At 43.8% G+C, this 24,055-nt stretch overlaps 2 protein-coding genes across 2 annotated transcripts in view; one reads left to right on the top strand and one right to left on the bottom strand.

Moving 5' to 3' along the window:
• Positions 1-722: 722 nt before the first annotated feature.
• Positions 723-2,697, bottom strand: Ddx28 (DEAD-box helicase 28). Its single transcript, XM_032887683.1, has one exon. The coding sequence runs from the start codon at positions 2,688-2,690 to the stop codon at positions 1,041-1,043; it is 1,650 nt and encodes a 549-aa protein (XP_032743574.1). The 5' UTR covers positions 2,691-2,697; the 3' UTR covers positions 723-1,040.
• Positions 2,698-2,708: 11 nt separating this feature from the next.
• Dus2 (dihydrouridine synthase 2) overlaps positions 2,709-24,055 on the top strand; it is a 41,037-nt gene continuing 19,690 nt past the window's right edge. The window contains exons 1-6 of the mRNA XM_032887684.1: positions 2,709-2,814; positions 6,845-6,986; positions 14,437-14,482; positions 19,122-19,213; positions 21,329-21,372; positions 23,285-23,345. Of these exons, the coding sequence (XP_032743575.1) occupies positions 6,861-6,986; positions 14,437-14,482; positions 19,122-19,213; positions 21,329-21,372; positions 23,285-23,345 (369 nt within the window). The 5' untranslated portion in view covers positions 2,709-2,814; positions 6,845-6,860. The remainder of the gene's footprint in view (positions 2,815-6,844; positions 6,987-14,436; positions 14,483-19,121; positions 19,214-21,328; positions 21,373-23,284; positions 23,346-24,055) is intronic.

The raw sequence follows: 24,055 nt of genomic DNA on the forward strand, positions 1-24,055 counted from the left end.
CAAACAACCATGACCAAAAGAAACAACAGCAGCAACCACAAAAAACAAACAAGGGCTTAGATCGATGGTTCAGTAGGTAAGAGTGCATGCTTGCAGAGGACCAGAGTTTGGTTCCCAGCACCTGTATGGGGACAGTCACAATTGCATGTAATTCCAGCGTTAGGGGAACACACACCCATGCACATGCACGAACACACACACAATTCAAAATCAGTCTAAAAAAAATCAAAGCAACACAACCCAAGCCAACAAATCCCATGTGGTAGAGTATAAATCATTAAAATCTACTGAATTCTCTTCAAACAGTGGTTACTATTAAGGCTGTCCCCACAAAACCACTATTAGCTAAGTGAACTCAGAGAGCCACCTGTGTTTTGCCTCCTGAGTACTGGATTAAGGCATGTGCCACCACCACCAGGAAAGGGACCCTGTCTTTAAAAAAAAAAAAAAGAATGGAAGATTACTAGGGACCAAGTCCATTGTGTGATATATAGTGCCAACTTGTTTCAAAACACACATACAAATAATTTTTTAGAACTCATGATGTGTGGTCCATTGAGATAGCTCAGTGGGTAAAGGCACTTGTCAAACAAGCAGGATGATCTCAGTTAGATCCCTGGAACACACAGAAAGGTGGAGAGAGAATACTGACTACACAGAATTGTCCTCTGACCTCCACACACACACATACAATTAGAAGAAAAAGAAACCATGACATTATGTAAAGTCAACATCCACTTTATTTTTTTTTTCTTTTCTTTTCTTTTTTTTTTTTCGGAGCTGGGGACCGAACCCAGGGCCTTGCACTTGCTAGGCAAGCGCTCTACCACTGAGCTAAATCCCCAACCCCCACTTTATTGTTTGAATGTTACTCTCCAATCCTGTCTAGTAGTTTACTTTTCAAATCTCGAAACAATTCATTATACTGCAGAGAGGCGAGGGGCTGGTATGACCCAATGTCATCAAAAGACAAGTGTTCAACTTTCCTGGACCACCAAGAAGATCCCTGCTCTATCGTAGGTTTAAGTCAGCCAAAAAAGTCAGTCTTGTTGAGGCAATGGGTCCCTCGCTGAAGATGTTAGTCCTGGAAGGCTTCTCCTTCTACGAGCTGCCAGTTCAATTTTCTGAACCAGGCTCACATCCCAGGGATGGGTCACAAAACTGATAACAGTCCCCGGCACTTCACTGCCCACTCGACCCACCCTTCCTGCTCTGTGGATGTAATCCTGCAGAGTAGGGGGAAAATCATAATTGACAACCACTTCCACGTGGATGCTGTCTAGGCCTCGTGAGGCAATGTCTGTGCAGACAAGTATGTTTTGGGAGCCCTTCTGGAAACTCTGGAAGATACCTGCCCTCATTGAGGCTGGCATTTGCCCTTGCAGCCTTAAATGTTGGATTTTGTGGTCATCCAGAATGTACCCAAGCCAGTTCACGGTGCTGGCGCTGTTGCAGAATACCAGGACAGTTCCCGAGGGTTCTGCCTTATTTGCTTTGTCATGCTGTTTGAGGATCTGAATCAGTTCTGTCACCTTCTCTGTTCCCTTTAGTCTCATAAATGTCTGTCTGACATGAGGCATGATGCAGTGGAGCTTGGAGCTGGTGATGGTGGTCAGACTGTCTGGGCTGGTGACTTTACTCAGCAATTGGTTTAGGCCTTCTGGAAATGTGGCTCCTACCATCACTAACTGAGCTTTGGGATTAAAGGGGTCTTCTAACTCAGCTGGACTTTCTGCTATAGGGCTCTTTCCCAAGATGTAGTCCACCAGTTCCACGAAGCTTTCATCTAGCAGCGTGTCTACTTCATCCAGCACTATGAAGTTAAGATGATGTAAGCTGATCAGTTGACGTTTCAGAGCCTTCCACAGCGCCCCTGGAGTAGCCACTAGCACATCTGCTGACGGCCATTTACCCAGCTGAAGTTTGAGCCTATTCATTCCCAGGCCTCCGCCAAGTGCTATAACCTGCAGGCCCAAGTACCTACCCAATGACTGGGCCACTGCCTGCACCTGTTCGGCTAATTCTCGGGAAGGTACCAGAACCAAGCCTCGAGGAGCGGTGGAACTGCGGGAGTCCAGCTCTGGCCCTTTTAGGAGCCGTTGAAATAGGGGCAGTAGATAGCTAAGCGTCTTGCCGCTACCGGTTTCAGCAGCGCAAAGGATGTGGCGGCCGCGAAGCAGTGGGGGAATGGTTTTCGACTGCACGGAGGTTGGCTGAACAACTTCGGGGACAGCCTTCTGAAGCGCGAGCAGTACTCGGGGTTCTAGACCCAGGTCCACGAAGTTGCCCCGGGACGAGAGGTTCCTCAGGGCGGGCGCCTCTTGCTGCACTCGCTCTATGGAAAAATGGTCCTGACGCGATCGCCGATGCTTCCAGCCACGCGAAGCCAGTGGTGCCCGCTCCCAACGGCCCAGCGTGAGGCGTGCGGGCTGGTTCAACTCTGGCCGCTTTGCCGAGACCAGGAGTGGACCAGGTTGCACTAGCACCGGCCGTTGGAAACTCCCACGGTCGCTCCGTCGCTGTTCCTGCCGTCGCTGCAGAGCCCGCGGAATGCGCACAACTGGCAAGGACTGGTCGGAACCGCGCAACACTATGTTCCGTCGAGGTTCCAGAAGCAACCGGACTGCTAATGATAATAGCCGCGTTGGTCCGGCTAAAGCCATATTTCTCTTGATGCAGAAGAGGCGCATGGCAGTGACGTCAAGTACGCGACTGTAGTCTGAAGTACGGTGGCTGGCGCAGATCAGTGTCGCGTGTGGCTCTGCAGTACCGTCTGGAAGGAGGGAGGATCCTTAAGAGTTCAGTGGCTGTGAGGTCTGTAGGTTTCCATCCGGCAGGGCGATGTCCAGATTGGGGTCATCTTTGGGGACGGGTACTCGGTGGAAGAAGGAGTGGGAGTCCGCAATAGGAGGGGGACATGGGTCCCTGGCTCAAGGAATCGAGTGAGGATGGCCTCTGTCAACTGAGTGCTTAATTTCTGATATCTTACCTGTGGTCGTCATTGCCCCGACCTGTTATTCCATAGAACTTCAAGGGTACAAAGTACGACGATGTAGATATGCGCATCGCTCAAAACCTGGGTGATGCAAGTTTCCCGAGAGTCTGAATGAATGATAGGCCTGGGGACTGAAGCAAAAGTTGGAAGTCTGGGTCCAGGCTCAGCCCTGTTCTCTAGAACCCAGAGTGCATGCTGGTGGTCTTCAACATATTTCGTCTATGAAGGGAGAGAGATGGTCTCAGTTCTTTCAGGTGTAGTTTCTCATTTTTTACACTTCCTTTCCAGGCAAGTTTCACTCTCCATTCCTTGTCATCCCTTCATGATTTTTCACTCTCCATTCCTTGCCACCCCTTCATGATTCTCAGACTGGACTCACCACTCTTAGAGTCTGCTCATATCCCACTGGGTTCTCAGGCAGATTCTAAATTGCCTGACTAGAAGTAGAAAGAAGAAAGGGTCCCGTTACCCTTATGAAGTGATGAAAGCTTATTTCACATAGTGCTGATCAAGCAGACTACTTGACTTGAATAGTGGTTCAGGTTATTAAATTTTTATTTATTTATTTTTTTTACTTCATACTTCTTGAACACATCTGAAAAAAATATGGGTGTCAGATGTCAAGTGTCTGGAGTGGGAGATAAGGTCAATGTTTGTGGACTGAATACTTAGGAGGTTCCTAACATCTGGAGAAAGTGTTTTAATTTTATTCACTAGGTGGACATCTGTGGAGTTTTCCACTGTAGAATGAAAATATTCATGAAAAATTGTGTCTATACTAAATATGTATATGCATTTTTCTTTGATCTTTTTTTTTTTTCTTTTCTTTTTTTTCGGAGCTGGGGACCGAACTCAGGGCCTTGCGCTTGCTAGGCAAGCGCTCTACCACTGAGCTAAATCCCCAACCCCTTTGATCTTACTCCCTAACAATACAGTATACCAAGTATTTACATCGTGCTTATATTGTATTGGTCATAAGCAATTTACAGATGATTTAAAGCATGTGCGAGAGGGTTGGGATGTAGATTAGTGATACAGTGCTTGCCTATTAACATGTGAAGTCCTGAATTCATTCCCCCTAAAATCAAAGTATATATGCGTCTATAGAAATTTTACATAAGGGTTTGAGCATCCTCAGATTTTGGTATCTTTGAGGTTCCTAGAACCAATCTCCTAATAGGTACCTATTGATGACAGTACCATTAAAAAGATTAACATTTAGCTGAGCATGGTGGCATATGCCATTAATTCCATCACTTGAAAGTCAGAGGCAGGTAGATCTCTGAGTTGGAGGCTGGCCTGGTCTAAATAGCATGTTCTGGTCCACCTGGATTTAAGTGAGACCCAGCCTTAAAACAAAAAAGACATAGGTTATCTAGGGGTTTTTTTTTGTTTTGTTTTGTTTTGTTTTTTTAATTTATTTATTTTATGTGAGTACACTGTTGTTGTCTTCAGACACACCAGAAGAGGGCACAAGATCTCATTACAGATGGTTGTGAGCCACCAAGTGGTTGCTGGAAATTGAGCTCAGGACCCCTGGAAGAGCAGTCAGTGTTCTTAACTACTCAGCAATATCTTCAGCCCTAAGTTATCTAATTTTATTCTTCTTTATGGTAGTGAGGATGCAGCCAGGTCCTGTGAATTCATAATAGGCAAGTGCCTTACTAGTAAAGCTATAGTCCTGATGCTTGATTGTCCCCACACCCCGACCCTGTGGTTTCTTTTTTTGAGTACCCTGGTTAGCTTAGTGCTCACCATACCCAGACCCAGACCCAGACTTCCTTTTTGTTCCCAATGTCTCTCCCTTCACAGTATCTCTAGAATGTGACCACTGATTACCAACCTTGTTGAATCCCTATCATCTCGCAAGTTGATTTACTGAATTACCTTTCAGTTGATCTCTCTGCCATCCTGATCCGTTCCCCTCTTTCTATTAATACACCAGTCAGTGTGATCTTGTGAAAACATGAGTGAGCTCCTGCTGCTTCTCCACTTACAACCCTTTACTGGGATTTTTCCTTTTTTAAAAAATTTATCTATTTATTTCATGTATGTGAGTACACTGTTGCTGTCTTCAGACATACCAGAAGAGGACATCGGATCCCATAACAGATGGTTGTGAGCCACCATGTGGTTGCTGGGATTTGAACTCAGAACCTCTGGAAGAACAGTTAGTGTTCTTTTTTTTTTTTTTTTTTCTGGAGCTGGGGACCGAACCCAGGGCCTTTCGCTTGCTAGGCAAGCACTTTACCACTAAGCTAAATCCCCAACCCCCAGTCAGTGTTCTTAACTGCTGAGCCATCTCTCCATCTCCATATTTTTGAAGAGCCAACAGACTCGAGAATGTATCCCAAAGACCCACACAATCTGAGTACTGCCCCAAATCATCAAACCGCTGCTCCTAAAACATTGGATTTCCATGATTTTCTCTGTTGTATAGTCCATGTTATCTTCCTGATGACTCCTCCAACATATCAGATAAGCTTCTGCCTTGAGTCCTTCACTGTTTTTTGCTTCTGTTGAGCATTCTCCTAGATCCCTCCTTGGCTAATCCATATCTTTGTTTAAGTCTTTTTTTTTTTTTTCTTTTTTCTTTTTTTCGGAGCTGGGGACCGAACCCAGGGCCTTGCGCTTGCTAGGCAAGCGCTCTACCACTGGGCTAAATCCCCAACCCCGTCTTTTTTTTTTTTTTTTTAGATTTATTTATTATAAGCACACTGTAGCTGTCTTCAGACACACCAGAAGAGGGCATCAGATCCCATTACAGATGGTTGTGAGCCACCATGTGGTTGCTGGGATTTGAACTCAGGACCTTTGGAACAGCAGTCAGTGCTCTTAACCGCGCTGGGCCATCTCTCCAGCCCTTTGTTTAAGTCTTATCTTTTTTTTATTGAAGCATACCTCAGCTTCTCTATTGAAAACTGTTCCTAATGCTTTCAGTCTTCCTTCATCTGCTTTTTTATTTTAATTCCTGTGTACTACTGTTTGCCAGCACACTATATAATTGTTTATTTTCTATATGCTTATTGGTTTTTGCTTATACTCTCCTATTGGGCTGAACACTCTGTGAGTCAGGAGTCCTCCTAGACTTGCCAGTCCACTTTTTTCTCTGAGACTATGACAGCTTTGTTCCCAAGAGATTATGACAGTGATGGGCACTTAATGAATAGTTGTTATGACTGAACATAAATGAGAGATAAGTTTTCGAAGGTTGGAGGAAGCCTGTCCTGCTTGGCAGAAGGGATTTTTTTTCTATTTATGTTTCTTTTTCTGTTTTTATTCTTGTTGGTTTTATGCATATAAGGGTTTTTGTCTGCATGTGTGCTTTTGAATCACACATGTGCCTGGTACCTGTGAAGGCCAGAAGAGGGCATCAGAACCCCTGAAACCAGAGTTGCAGAGGTTGTAAGCTGCAGGTTCTCTGCAAGAGCAGCAAGTGTTCCTAACCACTGAGATTCCTCTCCAACTCTGCATTTTTTTTTAATTTAAAATTTAATTTTTAAGGGGTTGGGAATTTAGCTCAGTGGTAGAGCTCTTGCCTAGCAAGCACAAGGCCCTGGGTTCGGTCCCCAGCTCTGAAAAAAAGAAAAAAAAAAAAAAAAAGAAATGTAATAATACTAGGACTCTGTGCCTAATTAAAAAAAAATTAATTTTTAGTTGTGTGCGTGGTGGGGCATGGATATCCATGGAGGTCTGAGGACAGTGTGCAAGAGTCAGTTCACTCCTTCCACTGCCAGTTCCAGGGATCGAACTCGAAGTGGTCAGGCTTATGCAGCAAGCCCTTTTCCCCACTGAGCCATCTCACCTACCCACAATTATATTTCTAACCTATAGTTTTGCTTTCTTCAGGCATAGCCGAGGAGGAATGATTGTGAACAGCCTCTCCCTGTGCTACCACAATAAACTCATATTAGCCCCAATGGTTCGGGTGGGGACTCTGCCAATGCGCCTCCTAGCCCTGGATTATGGAGCAGACATTGTTTACTGTGAGGTAAGGTATTCCTAGATTTCTGGGAGTCTTGGGGGATTGGGGTAGGTTTCATCTTTGAGTATGGCAGTGTTTAGGAGGCCAAGGAGGCAGAATGGGATCATTACTCATGGTCTCTCACTAAACTCAGAAGAGATCCACACATGATACTGATTAGTTCTGTTGGTCCTGTTGCTCTCAGGACTTGGGCAGCAGATGGACAGATGGACAATCTGTCATGTCACTGCCCAGGCCCCTATTCAGTATACTGGTGAACTAATTGAAGTTTCGAAGAAGAGAAAGAGAACCAGATTTAGAGTAAGGAAGTTGGACAAGGTTGGTGTCAGTAGCCATAGGATTTGGGGGGGGGGGCAGTAGGTCAGTAAGTGTATCTATTGGCTGCCCCAGAGATTATTAGGGCTTTAGAGCCAGGTTCAGAAAGATCTGATAGGAAAATGGAATTGCAAGTGTAAGCTGATACTGTGTAGTGAGGGAGTTTTCTCGGTTAAGCACTTATTATCTGGAGATAGTTCTGTTAGCCATGGCTGTTGAGATGTGTAGTAGAAGCTTCACAGCTTTTGTCAGCCAACAGACAGGGGAAATGAAGCAGGATATTTATTCCAACTGGTCACTTCTCTGCAAGTTTCTGATACGTCCCAATAATATCTGTAGATTGACTTATTGATGAAGCCCAAAGCCCTATTAGAAATGTTGCAGTAGGGGCTGGAGAGATGACTCAGTCATTAAGAACACTGACTGCTCTTCCAGAGGTCATGAGTTCAATTCCCAGCAACCACATGGTGGCTCACAACCATCTATAATGAGATCTGATGTCCTCTTCTGGTGTGTCCAACAGCTACAGTGTACTTTATATAAATGTACTTAAATTAAATTAAAAAAATGTTGCATTAGAGATTAATCCTTTAACAAACATGGTTTTTTGTTTGTTTGTTTGTTTGTTGTTTTTGAGATAGCATCTTAATAGTCCAGCCTAGCCCCAGAGTCTATACTGTTGTCTCGATTTCCCAGGTGCTAATTTTAAGGTGAGAGCTCCCATGCTTAGAGCCAGCGACATGAGGCCCCCTTGGAAACATATATATATATGTCCCTAGCCAATCAACCAAAGAAAGAGCTGGTCAACCGAATAAATTAATGAACTACAAGAAGCCAGAAGGTGTTTGGTAAGAGAATGAGGCAGCTGGGAACATTAGTACGTTAGAAGGCTTGGGGCGAGGAGTGAATGTCAAGCCAGGAAGTAGAAATAGGGCCATCAAGCACACTGTCGGGTATTTAAGGGTAAGTGGGGCAGGGAGGGTACAGGCAGGTATAGGAAGTTTGAGGTTTGAAAGAAGGGTGAGGAAGTCGTTTGTAGATGACTTGCAAGTTTCAAGAATAAGAGGAAGGAGGACATTCGATATGGCGGGGGTGGAGGTGGGGAGAGTGGGGTTGGGTGAGAAGCAAGGTCAGGTCTTGGGAGACAGGTCACATTTTTTTTGTTTTCTTTTTCTTTTTTCTTTTTCGGAGCTGGGGACCAAACCCAGGGCCTTGCGCTTGCTAGGCAAGCGCTCTACCACTGAGCTAAATCCCCAACCCCTTTTTTTTTGTTTTCAATGCCAGAGATGGAACATGCCGGGCATTTGCAGATCTTAGACCTTCTACCATGGGTTATGTCCTAGTTTAGGATTCTTTTAACAAAATGTTCATGTGTGTGGGAGCTAGAGGTGCATGGGAAAGTCACATGACAACTTGGGATGTTGGTTCTCTAATGCCCTCTTGGGTTCTGCAGATCCAGCTTAGGTCATCAGACATGTACAGGAAGGTCTGTTCCTTGCTGAGCCACCTTACTGGCTCCGGGATTTTTTTTTTTTTTTTTTTTTTTAGACAGAACCTTACTTTTGTCACCCAAACTAGCCTCAGTTTCTAGTGTGTTTACTCCAGCTGCCTGCTGTTTTGAGTGACCTTTTTTCTGGAGAGAGGAGAATGAACATATACTCATCTCAGGTGGGGTACCAGTGACAGAGCAAAGTACAGAGTCCAACTTGGCAAACCAGTGGGGTTTTGTTTGTTTTAGATTATAATATAATGATCCAATGAATTTTATCAGAATTACTTAAGGAGTGTGGGTGAGGAGTTACAATACAGGAACAGAAATGACTCAATGCTCACCCCAGCCTGGGTGAACTCTAAAAAGATAGACATGTATAGTACCTTGTACAACTTTCAGGCAGCTGGATAGATTGGAGACTGTCCCTATTTGGCAGCTCAGTTGGTCTGAGCCTCCTCATCTCTCCTAGGTGGCTTAATCTGACAGTGATTTTAGAAGTCCTTACCACTTATGTATGCTTTTGGTGGGAGGAGCCTGGTATATGTATCTGGTCAGTTTCAGGAACTTCCTGAAGCCTTCCTGAGTTGTTTACATTAGGAGTCTAAGGCTTCCTCTTTAGGAAGGAATGATTTATCTCCCCTAAAAACATCCTGTGTCTTTGGGAGGCCTCCTCCAGCATAGAAGGTTAAAGGGTAGAAGAGTTCACCTCTCTTTAGAACATCCAGTGTGGCTAGCTAGTTTTCCTCCAGTACAAAAGGTTTTATTTGGAGGAAATTTCTTCACAACACCAGTTCAAGCTTCTTGGTGCAGTGTAGAACCTGTATTTCTCTGAGATGACAAATAAGAAAGAAGTAATGGAAGGAAAAGAAAGCAAGGGCTCCCATGGCTACAGGCTACAGGAAGATTAGGAAGCCGTTCTCCTATTGAAAAGGAGAAGTGGGATAATGAGATGATCCATGTGGTGTTATTTATTGATAACCATCCCAATTAAGCCAATTAAAGTTTTGAGTCCTTTTATTAATGGCCAGACCAAGATCAGGCTAGTGCCTCTGAAAGGTCTCTTGATGCCCAAGATCAGGTGTAAGGGTTTTTCTGGCACAAGGTTATCTTGGCAGTCAGGAGCCAAGAAATACCACAAAGACACACCATGCAACAAACCTCACACAAGAGATTTATTTGGGAGAAATCTAAGGTGGCTGCTGCCTCTAAACAGGAAGAGAGATGGCAGAGGACTGGACAAGAGGGCTCTTTTATAGAGCCTTGGAGCATGTGCAGTGGACCGGGTGTTCTTCCCTTGTCCATGGTTCCTAAATCAGAGTAAGTATAGTGTTTTCAAAGACAGAACCATAATTACATCAGTACTGGAGTAGAAGGTGATTTATAAAAATAAGAACTGTCTTTTACCTCTAGATTAGGCACTCCAGTGCCCAAAGATATCTGCTAAATATCTTAATGTCTGACAGCAAAGCACCTCACCCGCTCTGCTCCATTCCATATCACACTGCCGAAGGCCTCTCTCTGAGCCTGGCAGCACTCTCTCTACCTATCTAGTTTCCAAAGCAGGTTTCCATGCCAGAAACACACATCCCAACTCTGTGGCGGCCCAGTGTCTCTAGCCACCGCACACTTTCTTTCACTTAAATCACTACATAAAAGAACACAGAACACAATAACCTTTGATCCAATTGATAAGATATAATTGCCCACCTAAACATACAAAGCCCAATACACATCCATCCCTTAAGAACATTCGTGGGGCTGGAGAGATGGCTGAGCGGTTAAGGGTACTGACTGCTCTTCCTGACGTCCTGAGTTCAATTCCCAGTGACCACATGGTGGCTCACAACCATCCGATGCCCTCTTCTGGTGTGTCTGAAAATAGCTGCAGCATACTCATATACCTAAAGTAAATAAATCTTTAAAAAAAAATTCATAACAACCTGTAAAGGTACAGCGTGAGGGGTTGGGGATTTAACTCAGCTGTAGAGCGCTTGCCTAGCAAGTGGAAGGCCCTGGGTTCGGTCCTCAACTCCAAAAAAAAAGGTACAGCGTGGAATCTTAACGTCAGCTTCCATATTGTCCTGCCACAGCTTCTCTCCTTCCTCTCCTTCTGTTCCTCTCTCCTCCTCTTCCTTCAAACTTTTCTTCCACCCATCCTTCCTTCTCATCCAATGACAGGCCTCATTCTGTCTTGTACCTGCCTCACCTGTGACATCATCCCACTTCCTTCCCTTCTCCCTTCCTTTCTTCCCTCCTCTCTCTTGTCTTGAGATAGAGTGGCTGAGGATCAGACTTATATGGCTGAGAATGACTTTGACTCTCCTGTTTCCAACTCCACCTCCTGCTAGTATTGCATTAGTCAGGGTTCTCCAGAGGAGCAGAACTGATGTGTGTGTGTGTGTGTGTGTGTGTGTGTGTGTGTGTGTGTGTGTTATTAGAGTGACTTACAGGCTGAGCATCTGAACTGAGGTTCTCATACTTAGCTGTCAGGCACTTTACCAATTGGGCCATTTACCCAGCCACTACACCGGTCTTGTGTGTTTGTTGTTTGTTTGTTTTGTTTGTAATATGGGTATTGGGGATTGAATTGGGTCATCAAGCTTGCACATCAAGCATTTTACTGGATTGTCCAAACTTGAAAAGCGTGTTTTACCAGTAAATGTGACTAATTCTTTCTTTCAGAGTCCTGCTCAAAATTGGAGTAGAAATTCCAAATACTTTAGCCCTGTTTGGTGTGCTCTATGCTGACACAGTTGGTATGAGGAACAAAGAGGTTTTTGTTAGAGGAGTCAGTCCTAAGCCTCATACTCAGGCCCAGCTCTGAGGAGAGCAGGGAGAAAAGCAGGTGTATCTGTTGCTTGGCTTGGGACCAGTCTGAATATTGGGCATGGTACAGTGTGGTGCCCAGTGCCCTCTGGTGGAACCGGAGCTGCTCTACAGGCCAGCATCGATACAAACTGCCTGGATGTTCTTTCTAGGTGAATCACATAGTTGATCTGTGAGATTACAGCATCAAGTCAGTTTATCCACCTAGTACAGAGGTACTCCAGTAGTCCAAACTGTGAGGAGACACCTGACTTATTTTCTTTGTGTATGTATTGTGTGTGTATTTCGAGGTATGGTCTTATAATTTTGTAGCTGTGTTAGGCCTGCAACTTCCTATGTTGGCCAAGGTGGTTCAGATTTCCAGGGATCTGCCTGCCTGTTTCCTGAGTGCTGGGATTAAAGACAAGCACCACCACTTCTGACAAGATTTATTTTTCATTTTTATTTTATATGTAATGGGTGTTTCCCCAGTATGTCTATCAGTTATGTGACACTATTCCTGAGGAGATGTGTGCAGATGTCTCTTAGTCTAGAAACAGAGCCAACAACAGACCAAGAAGTCCAGCTTGGCGAGCCAGAGCTTTACTGAGGTTATTTATAGGAATAGGGGTGAGGGGCTACTTATAAAGGTAGAAATGACTCAAAAAAAAAAGCAAGGCCTGCTCAAGCCTTGCTGGAAACTTGGAGCACACTGCACAGCCTCCAGGGAAGCTCACCATGTTGGAGGGAGCATTTCACAGGTGGCCCAACTGATCTGGGCCTCTCCCAGGCAGCTCAGCTGCTGGCTTCTGCTTCTTTCAGGGTGCTTGGCTGATCTCCTTTCTGGCTGCTGGGTCTGAGCCTCTGCCAAGGGGTTGAGCTGGTCTGAGAGTGTCTCTCAGTGGTCCTTACTGCTTATATATGTTCCATCGCATACATATAGTCCATTGCTCATTCGTAACTTCATCAGTGGACATTTGGGTTGCTTCTGTTTCTTAAGAGTGTGAGAAATGCTGCAACTGTCTCTTTGAGATCTTACTTTCAATTGGAATATATGCTCAGAAGTGAGGTTTCGGGACCTTTCCCCTGTCCCCTGGTACTAGGGCCTCACACACATAGGCAAGCTACTTCTCCAGCTTTTTTAAAGAAAAATTGGGCTGATGTGATTGCTCAATGGGTAAAGGTACCTGTTATTGAGCCTTACAGCCTGCATTCCATCTCTGAGTCTCACGAGGGAGAAGAATAGAATGGGCTTTCAAGTTGTTTTTGATATCCACATGTACAACACACACACACACACACACACACACACACACACACACACACACAATATGTGAAACAAATAGATGTAATAAAATAATTTTAAAAATAAGGTGGAGAGCAATTGAGGAAGACATTTCCATCAGTCTCTGGTCTTCACACACAGCTTCATGGACTAATGCTTCTATGCACACATGTACATTCATTCATACAGCATATGTGCACACTGAATGCCACTCATACAGCATATATGCACACTGAATGCTTTCCCACATGCTCACTATCTTTTTGCCTATTGGACATTGCCCACCCCTTGGGGTACCACAGGATTACCAAAACTTAATTGTGGTTGTTTGTTCAGAACTGAACATTAGATTTTTGATGATTTGAATTTTATAAGGAACGAATAGACACAGAAATACATAGAACAAAGCTGGGTGGTGGTGGTGCACGCCTTTAACCCCAGCACTCGGGGCAGAGGCAGGCAGATCTCTGAGTGCAAGGCCAGCCTGGTCTACAGCCTGGTCTACAGAGTGAGTTCCAGGACAACCAGGAGGACACAGGGAAACTCTGTCTCGAAAAACAAAACAAACAAGGAGGAAAGAAAGACAGGACAGACAGATAGATTAGAACATGTTTGCCTACAGTTGACTATATCGAGACCGCCACATGGAGGGCATGAGGTCCTTTCTTTGGTCATCCCGCAGCACTCCTTTTTCTTTTTCTTTTTTTTTTTTTTTGGAGCTGGGGACCGAACCCAGGGCTAGGCAAGCGCTCTACCACTGAGCTAAATCCCCAACCCCCCCAGCACTCCTATGCATGTAATGGTACCCACCAGGCTGAGGTGGGGTTTGTTTAAGCTCATAAGAGGAGAGTGTGGGGATGACTTTCTTGGATGATAGTCTTTTACTTTCTTCTTTTGGATGCCACAGTTCATGGCCATGAGCATCAGACTTGAGTTTTACATCTGCTTAAATACTCACTGACCGAAGCAGAACAGTGTTGTATCCAACCAGGAATTACCCATCAGTAGATATCACATTTCACTCTGTCTCTTTCTTTCTCTCAGAATCTGCTGGAATGGCTTACCCACGTGACGCTCACCTCTTTGTTTACACACAGTGAGCTGAGTAGATTTTTCTTTCCTGTGATTGTCTCAGATCTTCCTCTCCAGGCTTTTATTCTCTGGTTCTAATTTTGCCCTGTCTGTTCCCTGGAGCCCTTCACTGCCTGTCCTTTGTCTAATAATTGCAGTGCGAGGCTCTCTGAAGTGCTGGAGCTTGAACTGAGTCTAGTCCCAAGGACATTGTCTCAGTGTCTGTATCCTGAGTAATTCTCTTTCCAGCACACTGAGTAGCTTATCCTCTGACAGCACCAAATACCTCGAGGGTCCTGGAGAAAACAGCAGATTCACAGTAGCTCACCCAGGGCCTTGCTTAGTTGTAGGGAATAGCACGATGTGTTCCCAAAGCCATGAGTTGTTGTCAGTAGTGTGATTACTGGCTAAACAGTGGTCGTTAGGAATGTAATGAAGACCTTCCATCTGTGTCCAAGACTGACAGGTGTCTTCTGATTCCTCTGCAGGAGCTGATTGACCTTAAGATGCTCCAGTGCAGGCGAGTTGTAAATGGTGAGTGCAGCACTGGCCTGCGGATTCTGTGTGTGCCCAACTGACTCAAGCAGTTCTGTCACCACCCCTGCCCAGGGTCCTTTCTTGTTGTATTATATAACTGCATAGATCACCTGCTCCTTTAGTCGCTGCTCTTCACATGTAGTGACAAGAGCCACGTCTGAGGTTCAGAGGCACAGTTGCTTGGCAGAGCAACTTGCCCGACATATTTGAAAGGTTTGGTCCTCGGCATCACATAAATAAATAAACTAATAATAAATCAGTTGTGGGGGTTGGGGATTTAGCTCAGTGATAGGCCCTGGGTTCGGTCCCCAACTCCGAAAAAAAGAAAAAAATAAATAAATCAGTTGTGAAACAGGCTACAAATGCCTTTCTCTGACAGAACTGAAAGCAAAGAAATGTCTGTATTTCATAGTGTAGGTAGGACGGTAGGGGCCCAGGAGCAATGATCACTTTAGTACTGGGCACACCTCAGACAGTAGTAGTTTCTCAGTAGTGAATGGGAATCATAAACCTAGTTTTACTTAATTCACAGAGTTAGACCATGGCTAAACAGAGATAAAGTACCAGTAAACACTTTGCTCTGTGGGATGGAAGTAGTTATGATGCATTGAGATTCCCTTCTGCTTTATTGATGGGGCAGATTGTGCTTTAATTAACGTAATCATGAAGGGTCTAGAGATTTTGTTTGCTTGTTTTCTTAGGCTGTCATCGAACCTGCTGTGTAGTGGAGGATGACTTTGAACTCCTGATACTCCTGCCTCTACCTTTTAAGTGCCAGGATTATAGTTATGTAGTACTGTTTAGTTTAAATTTAAATTTTATTTTGTGTTATGAAAATTCAGAGTTGGGCATAGTGGTACACACCTTTAATCCCAGCACTTGGGAGTCAGAGGAGGGTGCATTATGAATTCCAGGCCAGCCAGACCTCCATAGTGATTGAAGCCCTGTCTTAAACAAGTAGGGCTGCAAAGATGGCTCAGTGGTTAAGAATATTGACCACTCTTCTGCAGGGCCCAGGTTCAATTCCCAGCACCCACATGGTATTGTCTATAACTCCAGTATCTGACACTTTCACACAGATATACATTCAGGCAAAACACTAATGCACATAAGATAAAAATAAATTATAAAATAATAAAACAAGTAATAAATTTCAGTATGCCTGGGCCAGAGGTAGTAATGTATGCCGGTAATACCATCATTTTGACAGGGGATTAGGAATCCAGGACCTGTTTTTAAGACCTTGTCCAAAATAAATTTTATTATTACAGATCTGTATAGGCTAGAAAACAAAACTGCTCTGGAACCATACACCTAAGGTGGAAATTCCAAAAGGGGAGAGGGTTTATATTCCTGCACACACAATAAGCATATGCATCTGCAAGTGTGACTTGTTTGTGTCTAGCTTTCCTCCAGAGCTCATACTGCTTTGCCACTTGCTTTTCTGTCAGGATATTTTTCTGTGTCAGAAACTGTAGTTGACTATATCAGAAAGGGTGTCATTAGCTCCTTAATGGGATTTTCTAGTATTTTGCTCTTATAATGATGCATTATAAGCAAACCAGTTTTGCATGATTCTTCTCTTAGACCTCTTCTTACCACCTTCAGCTACCATTTACCCTGCCATTTAGAACTGTTGTGGGGTGCTCAGCAGAGAAGACCCCCAGATGTGAATTTAAGCCAATAGAAAGTCTTTATTATACAGCCAGCAACTACACTTGATGTTTGGGATCCCAGTGTAGCCCTGAGCTTTGCTCAGATGGAGCTTTTAAGCAAAAGACCATGTTCTGGGTTGACACACCTCTGTTAACAAGGACAGCTAGTCAGAAGCAGAGCTACAGAAGCCAGAAGGCAAGGTTCGTATATTAGACACTTTCCTGGAACTATGGACTTGGACGGAGTAGCCCTTCATTTTGGCAGGTGTACTGTCCGAGTGCTGAGTCTGACAGCCTGCATGGAGTCAGTTGTGATAATGTTAACCACGTACCTGGTCAGTCTGGCATGTTAGTCATAGCTGTGATTGTGGGTGGGCTTTACAAGCTTTTAAGATCTCCTGTATTCTCAAGGCAGCCTTTGTCATAGGCATAGTTACTCATCTGCTACGTTGGATCTTTTTCATGTAATAATTGATTTTGAAAGTTAATAGTACTTTCTAAAGAGTAAGTACTATAAGAAATTTACAAAAGAAGATTAAATGGGACACAAGAACCTGTGTTTAACCAAACAAAACAACAACAAAATAATTAAGACTAGATGATCCAGGTAATCCCAGCACTTGCCTCAAGGTAGAAGCAGGAGCATCTCCATGAATTTAAGTCCAGTTGGTCTACATAGCCAGCTCTAGGACACCCAAGACTACATAGAGTACACACACACACACACACACACACACACACACACACACACACACACACAGTAGACGAGATACGATCAGCCTATTTGTAGTTATGTTCTAATGTTCTATAAAGTTATTACTGAGAACACTAATTACGCAGTTGTGGAACCATCAGTCCCAAGGAGATACAAAATGAGACTTAGTACCAGTTTTAGGATTGCACTTCTGTAGTCTCAGCACTGGGAGGTGAAAGTAGGAAGACCAGAGTTCAAAGCAAGTTTAAGGCCAGTGTGGACTATTTGAGACCTTGTCTTTAAAATAAAAATCAATGCTAAGGGGCTCAGCACATTTAAAAGTACTGGCTACTCTTCCAGAGGACCCCCTAGTACCCACATGGTGGAGAACAACAGTCTGACACCTTCTTCTGGCCCCTGAGGGTACTGCATGCTCACAGTACACAGATATGCATACAGGCAAAATACCACCTATACATATAAAATAAGAATTATTGGGGTTGGAGATTTAGCTCAGTGGTAGAGCGCTTGCCTAGGAAGTGCAAGGCCCTGGGTTCGGTCCCCAGCTCCGAAAAAAAAGAACCAAAAAAAAAAAAAAAAGAATTATTAAAAATTAAATCACACAGAATTAGATTTCTTTAGGCCTCTGGTCACATTTTCATCAGTTGATCAGCATATAACTTGTTTTATGTGTGTTACTATTCAAAGTCATATGTAATATATACCACGCTTGTATATGTACACCTATACATCATAGCCAATAGCAGTATATATAATTTCATGCCTGAAAAAAGGGGGCAGGGGTGCAGTTCAGTGGTAGAATATTCTCCCAGCATGTGGGAGGTCATTGAGAAAGAAAACACAGCGGACAGGTATGATGCATACCTTTACTCCCATTTGGAAGGCAGAGGCAGGAAGGCCCAGACTTCCAGACTTGGGCTGCATAATCTCCAATTCATGTGCTTTGCCCATTAAACTCATCTCAGCCTGTTTTAAAGATTAGAAATAGTATTGGGAGGTAGACAGCTGGGTCAGTGGTTCAGAACACTGGCTGCCCTCGCAGGGAACCTGGTTCAATTTTTAGTATCTTTACAGCAGCTCACAAACCATCTGTAACTCCAGTCCCAAGGATCCAGTGTTCTCTCTGGCCTTTGAGAGCAGAAGGCGCACAGTGATGGACGGATAAACATGCAGGCCAGACACCCAGACCCATAAAGTAAAATGGTTTTTTAATGAAAAAGAAAGAAACACTGTTAGAAACACTACACAGCACTTTATCACTATGCCTAGAGCCATTCACTCATTCATTCATCTTTAGTCAGGGTTTCTCTGTGTTTCCCTGGCTGTCCTAGAACTCACTCTGTAGACCAGGCTGTCCTCAAACTCAGAGACCCACCTGCCTCTGACTCCCAAGTACTGGGACTGAAGGCATACACTACCACCACCCAACGCTTAGAGTCTAGTTAGACAATGAGAGTGCCAACATAAAACAAAACTGTCAAGAAAAACACTAAATATGACTTTTTCTTTGTTTGAAACAGGGTCTCATGTAGCCTAATCTAGCATTGAACTCACTGTGTAGCTGAAGATTAGTCTGAACTCCTGGTCCTCCTTCCTCAGCCTTCCAAGGGCTGGACTTACCACTGTGCACCACCACCCTGGCTCTGACAGATGTGACACTGTGAAAACAAACAAGAGTATCCCTTTGTTTGACCTCAGCCAGGAGAGTGACTCAGTTTTGGTTTTTCAGGTTTTTTTTTTTTTGCCATATTTCATCTGTCTATGAATAAGTAGAAATGTTGAAAGTATTGATTGGCAGGCCATAAATGAATTTCAATATATAAGTGAATTTACAAATGTTGCAAGTTTAGGTAATAAGGAAGGCTGAGTGAAGTGCAGTGAGTCTCCACTCATGCTGCCTGGGTACTACATAGCTAAGACATGATAGCTTTGCTGAACCTTAGCGTACCACTTTCTAGAGCAGTTTGGGCTTAAGTTTCATATATGTCCCTTTCTCCTAGCTAAAATGCCAATAGCATTTTAAAAATTGCAGAACACTAACTATAAACCTGTCATTTACCAAATAATTGTAAAGTGAACTCCATCACTCTGAAAACAGACCATCATTAGCAACTTAAAAGCTTCCTGGTGCATATTTATGTCTTTAAGAAAAATATATATCTAGAATCCACCCTTTTCCCTCTCCAGGTTGCAGTCTTGTTGTGGCTTCCAGGGCTCAGGCCGGCTTGAACTTGCACCTTAATGATGTGCTTGTGTTTTTGTGCAGAGGTGCTCAGCACAGTGGACTTTGTTGCTCCTGATGATCGAGTAGTCTTCCGTACGTGTGAAAGGGAACAGAGCAGGGTGGTCTTCCAAATGGTAAGAGACACCTCCCACTCCAGTATTTACTGTCCTCCCTGTTCCCTGGAATTTCCTAATTCCTGCTGTGTCGCCCAGTATCGAATGCCTGTGCTATGCTGTATGATGGTGGCATCCTATAATTGACTTGAAGGTTTTTCAGAGATCTGTTCCTGTTGGGGACTGTAGAAGTTAAGTTGTTACAGTCTGTTCCATGCCTACAGTCTCAAACTTATTTAATTATGAGTAATCTGGTCAGCATGACTTCTGTATTTCCTTCATCATTAGGATTGATTATTCTGGCCAAAGTGATTTTTTTCTTTGAAGATTTATTTATTTATTATATATAAGTACACTGTAGCTGTCTTTCGATACACCAGAAGAGGGGGTCAGATTTTATTACAGATGGTTGCAAGCCACCATGTGGTTGCTGGGATTTGAACTTAGGACCTCTGGAAGAGCAGTCAGTGCTCTTAACCACTGGGCAGTAGTATACATGAAAGGACATAGATTTTATTTCTTTTCTTTTTTTCTTTCATTTCTTTTTTTAATTTTTTTTTTTTAATTTTCAAGAAAGGGTTTCTCTGCATAGGACTGAGTATCCTGGAATTCACTCTGTAGACCAGGCTAACCTTGAGCTCCACCTGCCTCTGCCTCCCAAGTCTTGGGATTAAAGGCATGAGCCACCATGTCTGGCTGGACTTAGGGTTTCTAAAGAGTAGTTGGGGAAGATTTTGTTACAGATATAATTATATGATAGCTTTTCTCTGGCCTTGAATTTAGAGACCCACCTCCCTCTGGCTCCCAACCATTGGGATTAAAAGTATATGCCACTACCACCCAGCTAGCTTTTCTCTCTCTCTTTTTATTTTTTTTTTATTTTTATTTTTATTTTATTTATTTATTTATTTTTTTTTTTGGTTCTTTTTTTCGGAGCTGGGGACCGAACCCAGGGCCTTGCGCTTCCTAGGTAAGCGCTCTACCACTGAGCTAAATCCCCAGCCCCTCTTTTTATTTTTTTTTATATGAGTACACCATAGCTGCCAGACACACCAGAAGAGGACATCAGATCCCACTATGTGGTTGCTGGGATTTGAACTCAGGACCTCTGGAAGAGCAGTCGGTGCTCTTAACCACTGAGCCATCTCTCCAGCCCTTTCTCTTTCTTTAGGCATGGCTTGGTTTTTGTTTTTAGGAATAGCTCCTGAGTGACATTTAGATCCTTTTAAAATTTGATAACATTGGATAAACAAAATACATGGCAAATGTTAATTGTAGAATTTGAATGATGGGTATCTGAATATGTGCTATATATATATTTTTTTTTACTTTTTGGGGTGTGTATGTCTGTGTGTGTGCATGTGTGTAAGTCAGAAGTTGTTGTTTGGTATCTGCCTTGATTGCTCTCCACCCTGTTGACTGAGGCAGGGTCTCTTGTTGATTTGGGTGCTCTAGCTGGCCAGCTTGCCCCAGAGATCCTCTGTTTCTGTCCCATGAGCACTACAGACAGACTACCACTTCTGCCCAGTTTTTAAAATAAAATTTTATTACATTGTGTGTGTGTGTGTGTGTGTGTGTGTGTGTGTGTGTGTGTGTGTGTGTATAAACACATTTCTCCCATGTAGAGGTAAGGGGATTACTTGCAGGAATCAGTTCTCCTGCCCTCTGTGTCCCAGCAATTGATCTCAAGTTGACATTCTTGGCAGAACGAGCCTTTTCCCACTGAGCCACCTTGCTGGGCCCCACCTGGTTTTATGTGGGTGCTAATGATCCTAACTCTGACTTCCATGCTTGCATGGCAAGTTCTTTATTTACTGAGCCACCTCTACAGCCCCTGCACTGTTCTTCAGTGTTGAAAGTAATCATGACTTTAATGAGATTGTCTAGGCCATCCAAGTCCATCCTTTTTCTTTGTTATGAGTAAGTCTAGTGTACTGGCCTTTCAAAAACAACCAACCAAACAAACAAGCAAAACCTTCTGAGTCATCGCCCAGCCCAGGTGGGCCTGACTCTTACACTTGCTGGCCTGTGTATATGCATGCATGCATGTATGTGTGTGTAAGATACCAATAGGCGTGTTTGTCTACATGTGTGCACTGTGTCAAGACAGGTTGATGTAGCTTCTTGTATTCCCAGGGGACTTCAGACGCAGAGCGAGCCCTTGCTGTGGCCAGGCTTGTGTAAGTTCATCCCTTCTTGGGGACACCCTGTCTCTTCTATAAGCTGTGAGACCTTCGTGTCATTAGCAACCCTTCCTTTGCTTCCTAGCCCCTTACTTTCTTTTTCAGGAGAAGGGTATTGGGTCTCTTTCTCTGTGGTATCTGGAGGCTGGCCTGGGACTCATGTTTTAAACCCACTATGGTTGTACCCCAGAGATCCTCTACATGGAGCCCCTCCCCCCTTTTAATGTGTATTCATGGGTTTCCCTTTCCAGGGATTCTTCTGGGAGTCCTGCAACTTTAATCCTCATAAAATATAGATAAGATACATTCCTTCCAGAGTTAATGGTCAGGAGAATCCATGGTTGAGCTGGTGGCCTTTGGAGATCAAGCAGAACTCAGTTGGAATTCAGGCTTTGCTATTCGGTAACTGTGTGAACTTAGGTAACTGTCTTAGTTAGGGTTTCCATTGCTGTGAAGAGACATTATGACCAATGAAACTATTACAAAGACAAACACTTAATTGGGGCTGGCTTACAGTTTTAGAGGTTCAGTCTGGTATCATCATGGTTGGGAGCATGGCAACATCCAGGTAGACATGGTGATCTAGAAGGAACTAGGTGCTCTACATGGTGATCCAAAGGCAGCCAGGAGAAGACTGATCCTTCTGCACTGGGTGGAGCTTAAACATAGGACCTCAGAGCCTACCCCCACAGTGACTTTCTTCCCCCAACAAGTCTACACTTACTCCGACAAGGCTACACCTCCTGATAGTGTCACTTCCCATGAGCCAAACATATTTAAACTACCCTAGTAACTTAATTATCATTGAGAACTTGGTTCTCTTCCTTATAAAATGATGTCTATCAATCTCTGGCATTATAGGAAACAGCAAATGAAATAATGCACGTCATGAGCCAAACATATTTAAACTACCCTAGTAACTTAGTTATCATTGAGAACTTGGTTCTCTTCCTTATAAAATGATGTCTATCAATCTCTGGCATTATAGGAAACAGCAAATGAGATAATGCACGTCATGTCTCTGTAACATGTGGCACGTCACAAGTGCTTTTATTAGTTTTTGTTACTGATGACAGTGAAAGAAAGAACTGAGACCGTAACTGCTGCAAACCATAGACTGCTATAAACCAGTGGATGAGGTGAAGCTCTTTTCTATGTCACAGAATTCTTTAGAGTAAACCAATTGTGCAGCTCAGCGAATGAAGCCAGTCTAATACAAGTCATAACTCCTCCGCCTCCTCCCCTTCTCTTCTTCCTCTTCCTCCTCTTTTTCCCCCTCCTCCTCCTCTTTTTTATATCTTTCCCCCCCCCCCCGGAGCTGGGGACCGAACCCAGGGTCTTGCGCTTCCTAGGCAAGCGCTCTACCACTGAGCTAAATCCTCAACCCCCTCTTTTTTATATCTTATGTAGCAGCCCAGGCTGGCCTCAAACATGGGATCTTTCTGCCTCTACTTTCTGAGTTTTGAGATTACATATGTCCCACACACCTGACTCAGTTTAGTTAACTTTTGCAGAAGATACGCTTTGCAATGGGCTCTGTGCTCACACCACCTTACTATATAGACAAATGGCTTCCACTACCCCAGTCAAAAACGATAGCCCTAGGTTGGAGTTCGGGGTCACTCGGTATTTGGAAAACCTGACTTGACCCCAGTGCAGTAAAGCCCTGTACATCCAGCTCCTTAGAGATGCATATTTGTTGTCTTTCTTTTGGAGCTCTGCTTGGGTGAGGCACTTACAGTTGGGGGACGGGCTTTGTTTCTGATTTTCACCTTTTGCAGTTTAGAATTAGTGTGTTTCACAGGCCCAGGAGGCCAAGGAGATTCAGGAGCTCAGAATCCTTTACCTTCATCTACTTTCTTCCCTCAGGTAAAGTGTTCACTTCCTTTTCTCTTTCATGCTTTTCCAGAGAAAATGATGTAGCTGGTATTGATGTCAACATGGGCTGTCCCAAAGAGTATTCCACTAAGGTAAAAGATTTATTTATATTCCTTAGAATTATTCTGTGAAGATTAAATGAAGCTAAACATTATATTATCTGGTTCTGAGCTAGAACCTTTGCTGGGCTAGAAAGATGCTCAAAGGGATGTTATTAGGCTAGATATGATGACACACTTATAATCTAGTCTTGTAAAAGCTGAAGCAGGGGGATGTGAATTGGAGTCAGGATGCCCTTGAACTTCTGATCCACTAGGCTTTATTTCCCAAGTGCTGGGATTACAGATGTTGTCCCTATTAGTTTTATGAGATGCTAGGGCTTGAGCCTATGACTTCATGTACACTTAGCAAATTGAGCTACATATCCAGCCCATTTACTGAATTGTCAGCAGACTGGCTCAGTGGGCTCAGTTCTTGCCACACATGCCTAATGATGTGAATTTAATTTCTAAATCCCACTGTGGAAGGACACAATCAACTCCTAAAAGTTGTCCTCTGACCTCTTCACATACTCTGTGGGATGCGTGTGCCCTCTCCCCACACACCATTCCTACACATAGTAACAGCAAATAAAAATTGAATTTATAACAATCCTCCTTCTAGAGCTAAAGAAATGGCTCAACAGTTAAGAGTGCTCGTTGTCTCAGGTGACAGCAGATGCTGGCGAGAATGTAGAGAAAGAGGAACACTCCTCCATTGTTGGTGGGATTGCAGACTGGTACAACCATTCTGGAAATCAGTC

This window comes from Rattus rattus, chromosome 17, assembly GCF_011064425.1.
Source record: "Rattus rattus isolate New Zealand chromosome 17, Rrattus_CSIRO_v1, whole genome shotgun sequence".
NCBI classification, from domain to species: domain Eukaryota; kingdom Metazoa; phylum Chordata; class Mammalia; order Rodentia; family Muridae; genus Rattus; species Rattus rattus.

Bases quoted from the DNA above. Each gene is read 5' to 3' on its own strand.
- Ddx28 (XM_032887683.1), bottom strand. From the start codon at position 2,690: ATGCGCCTCTTCTGCATCAAGAGAAATATGGCTTTAGCCGGACCAACG.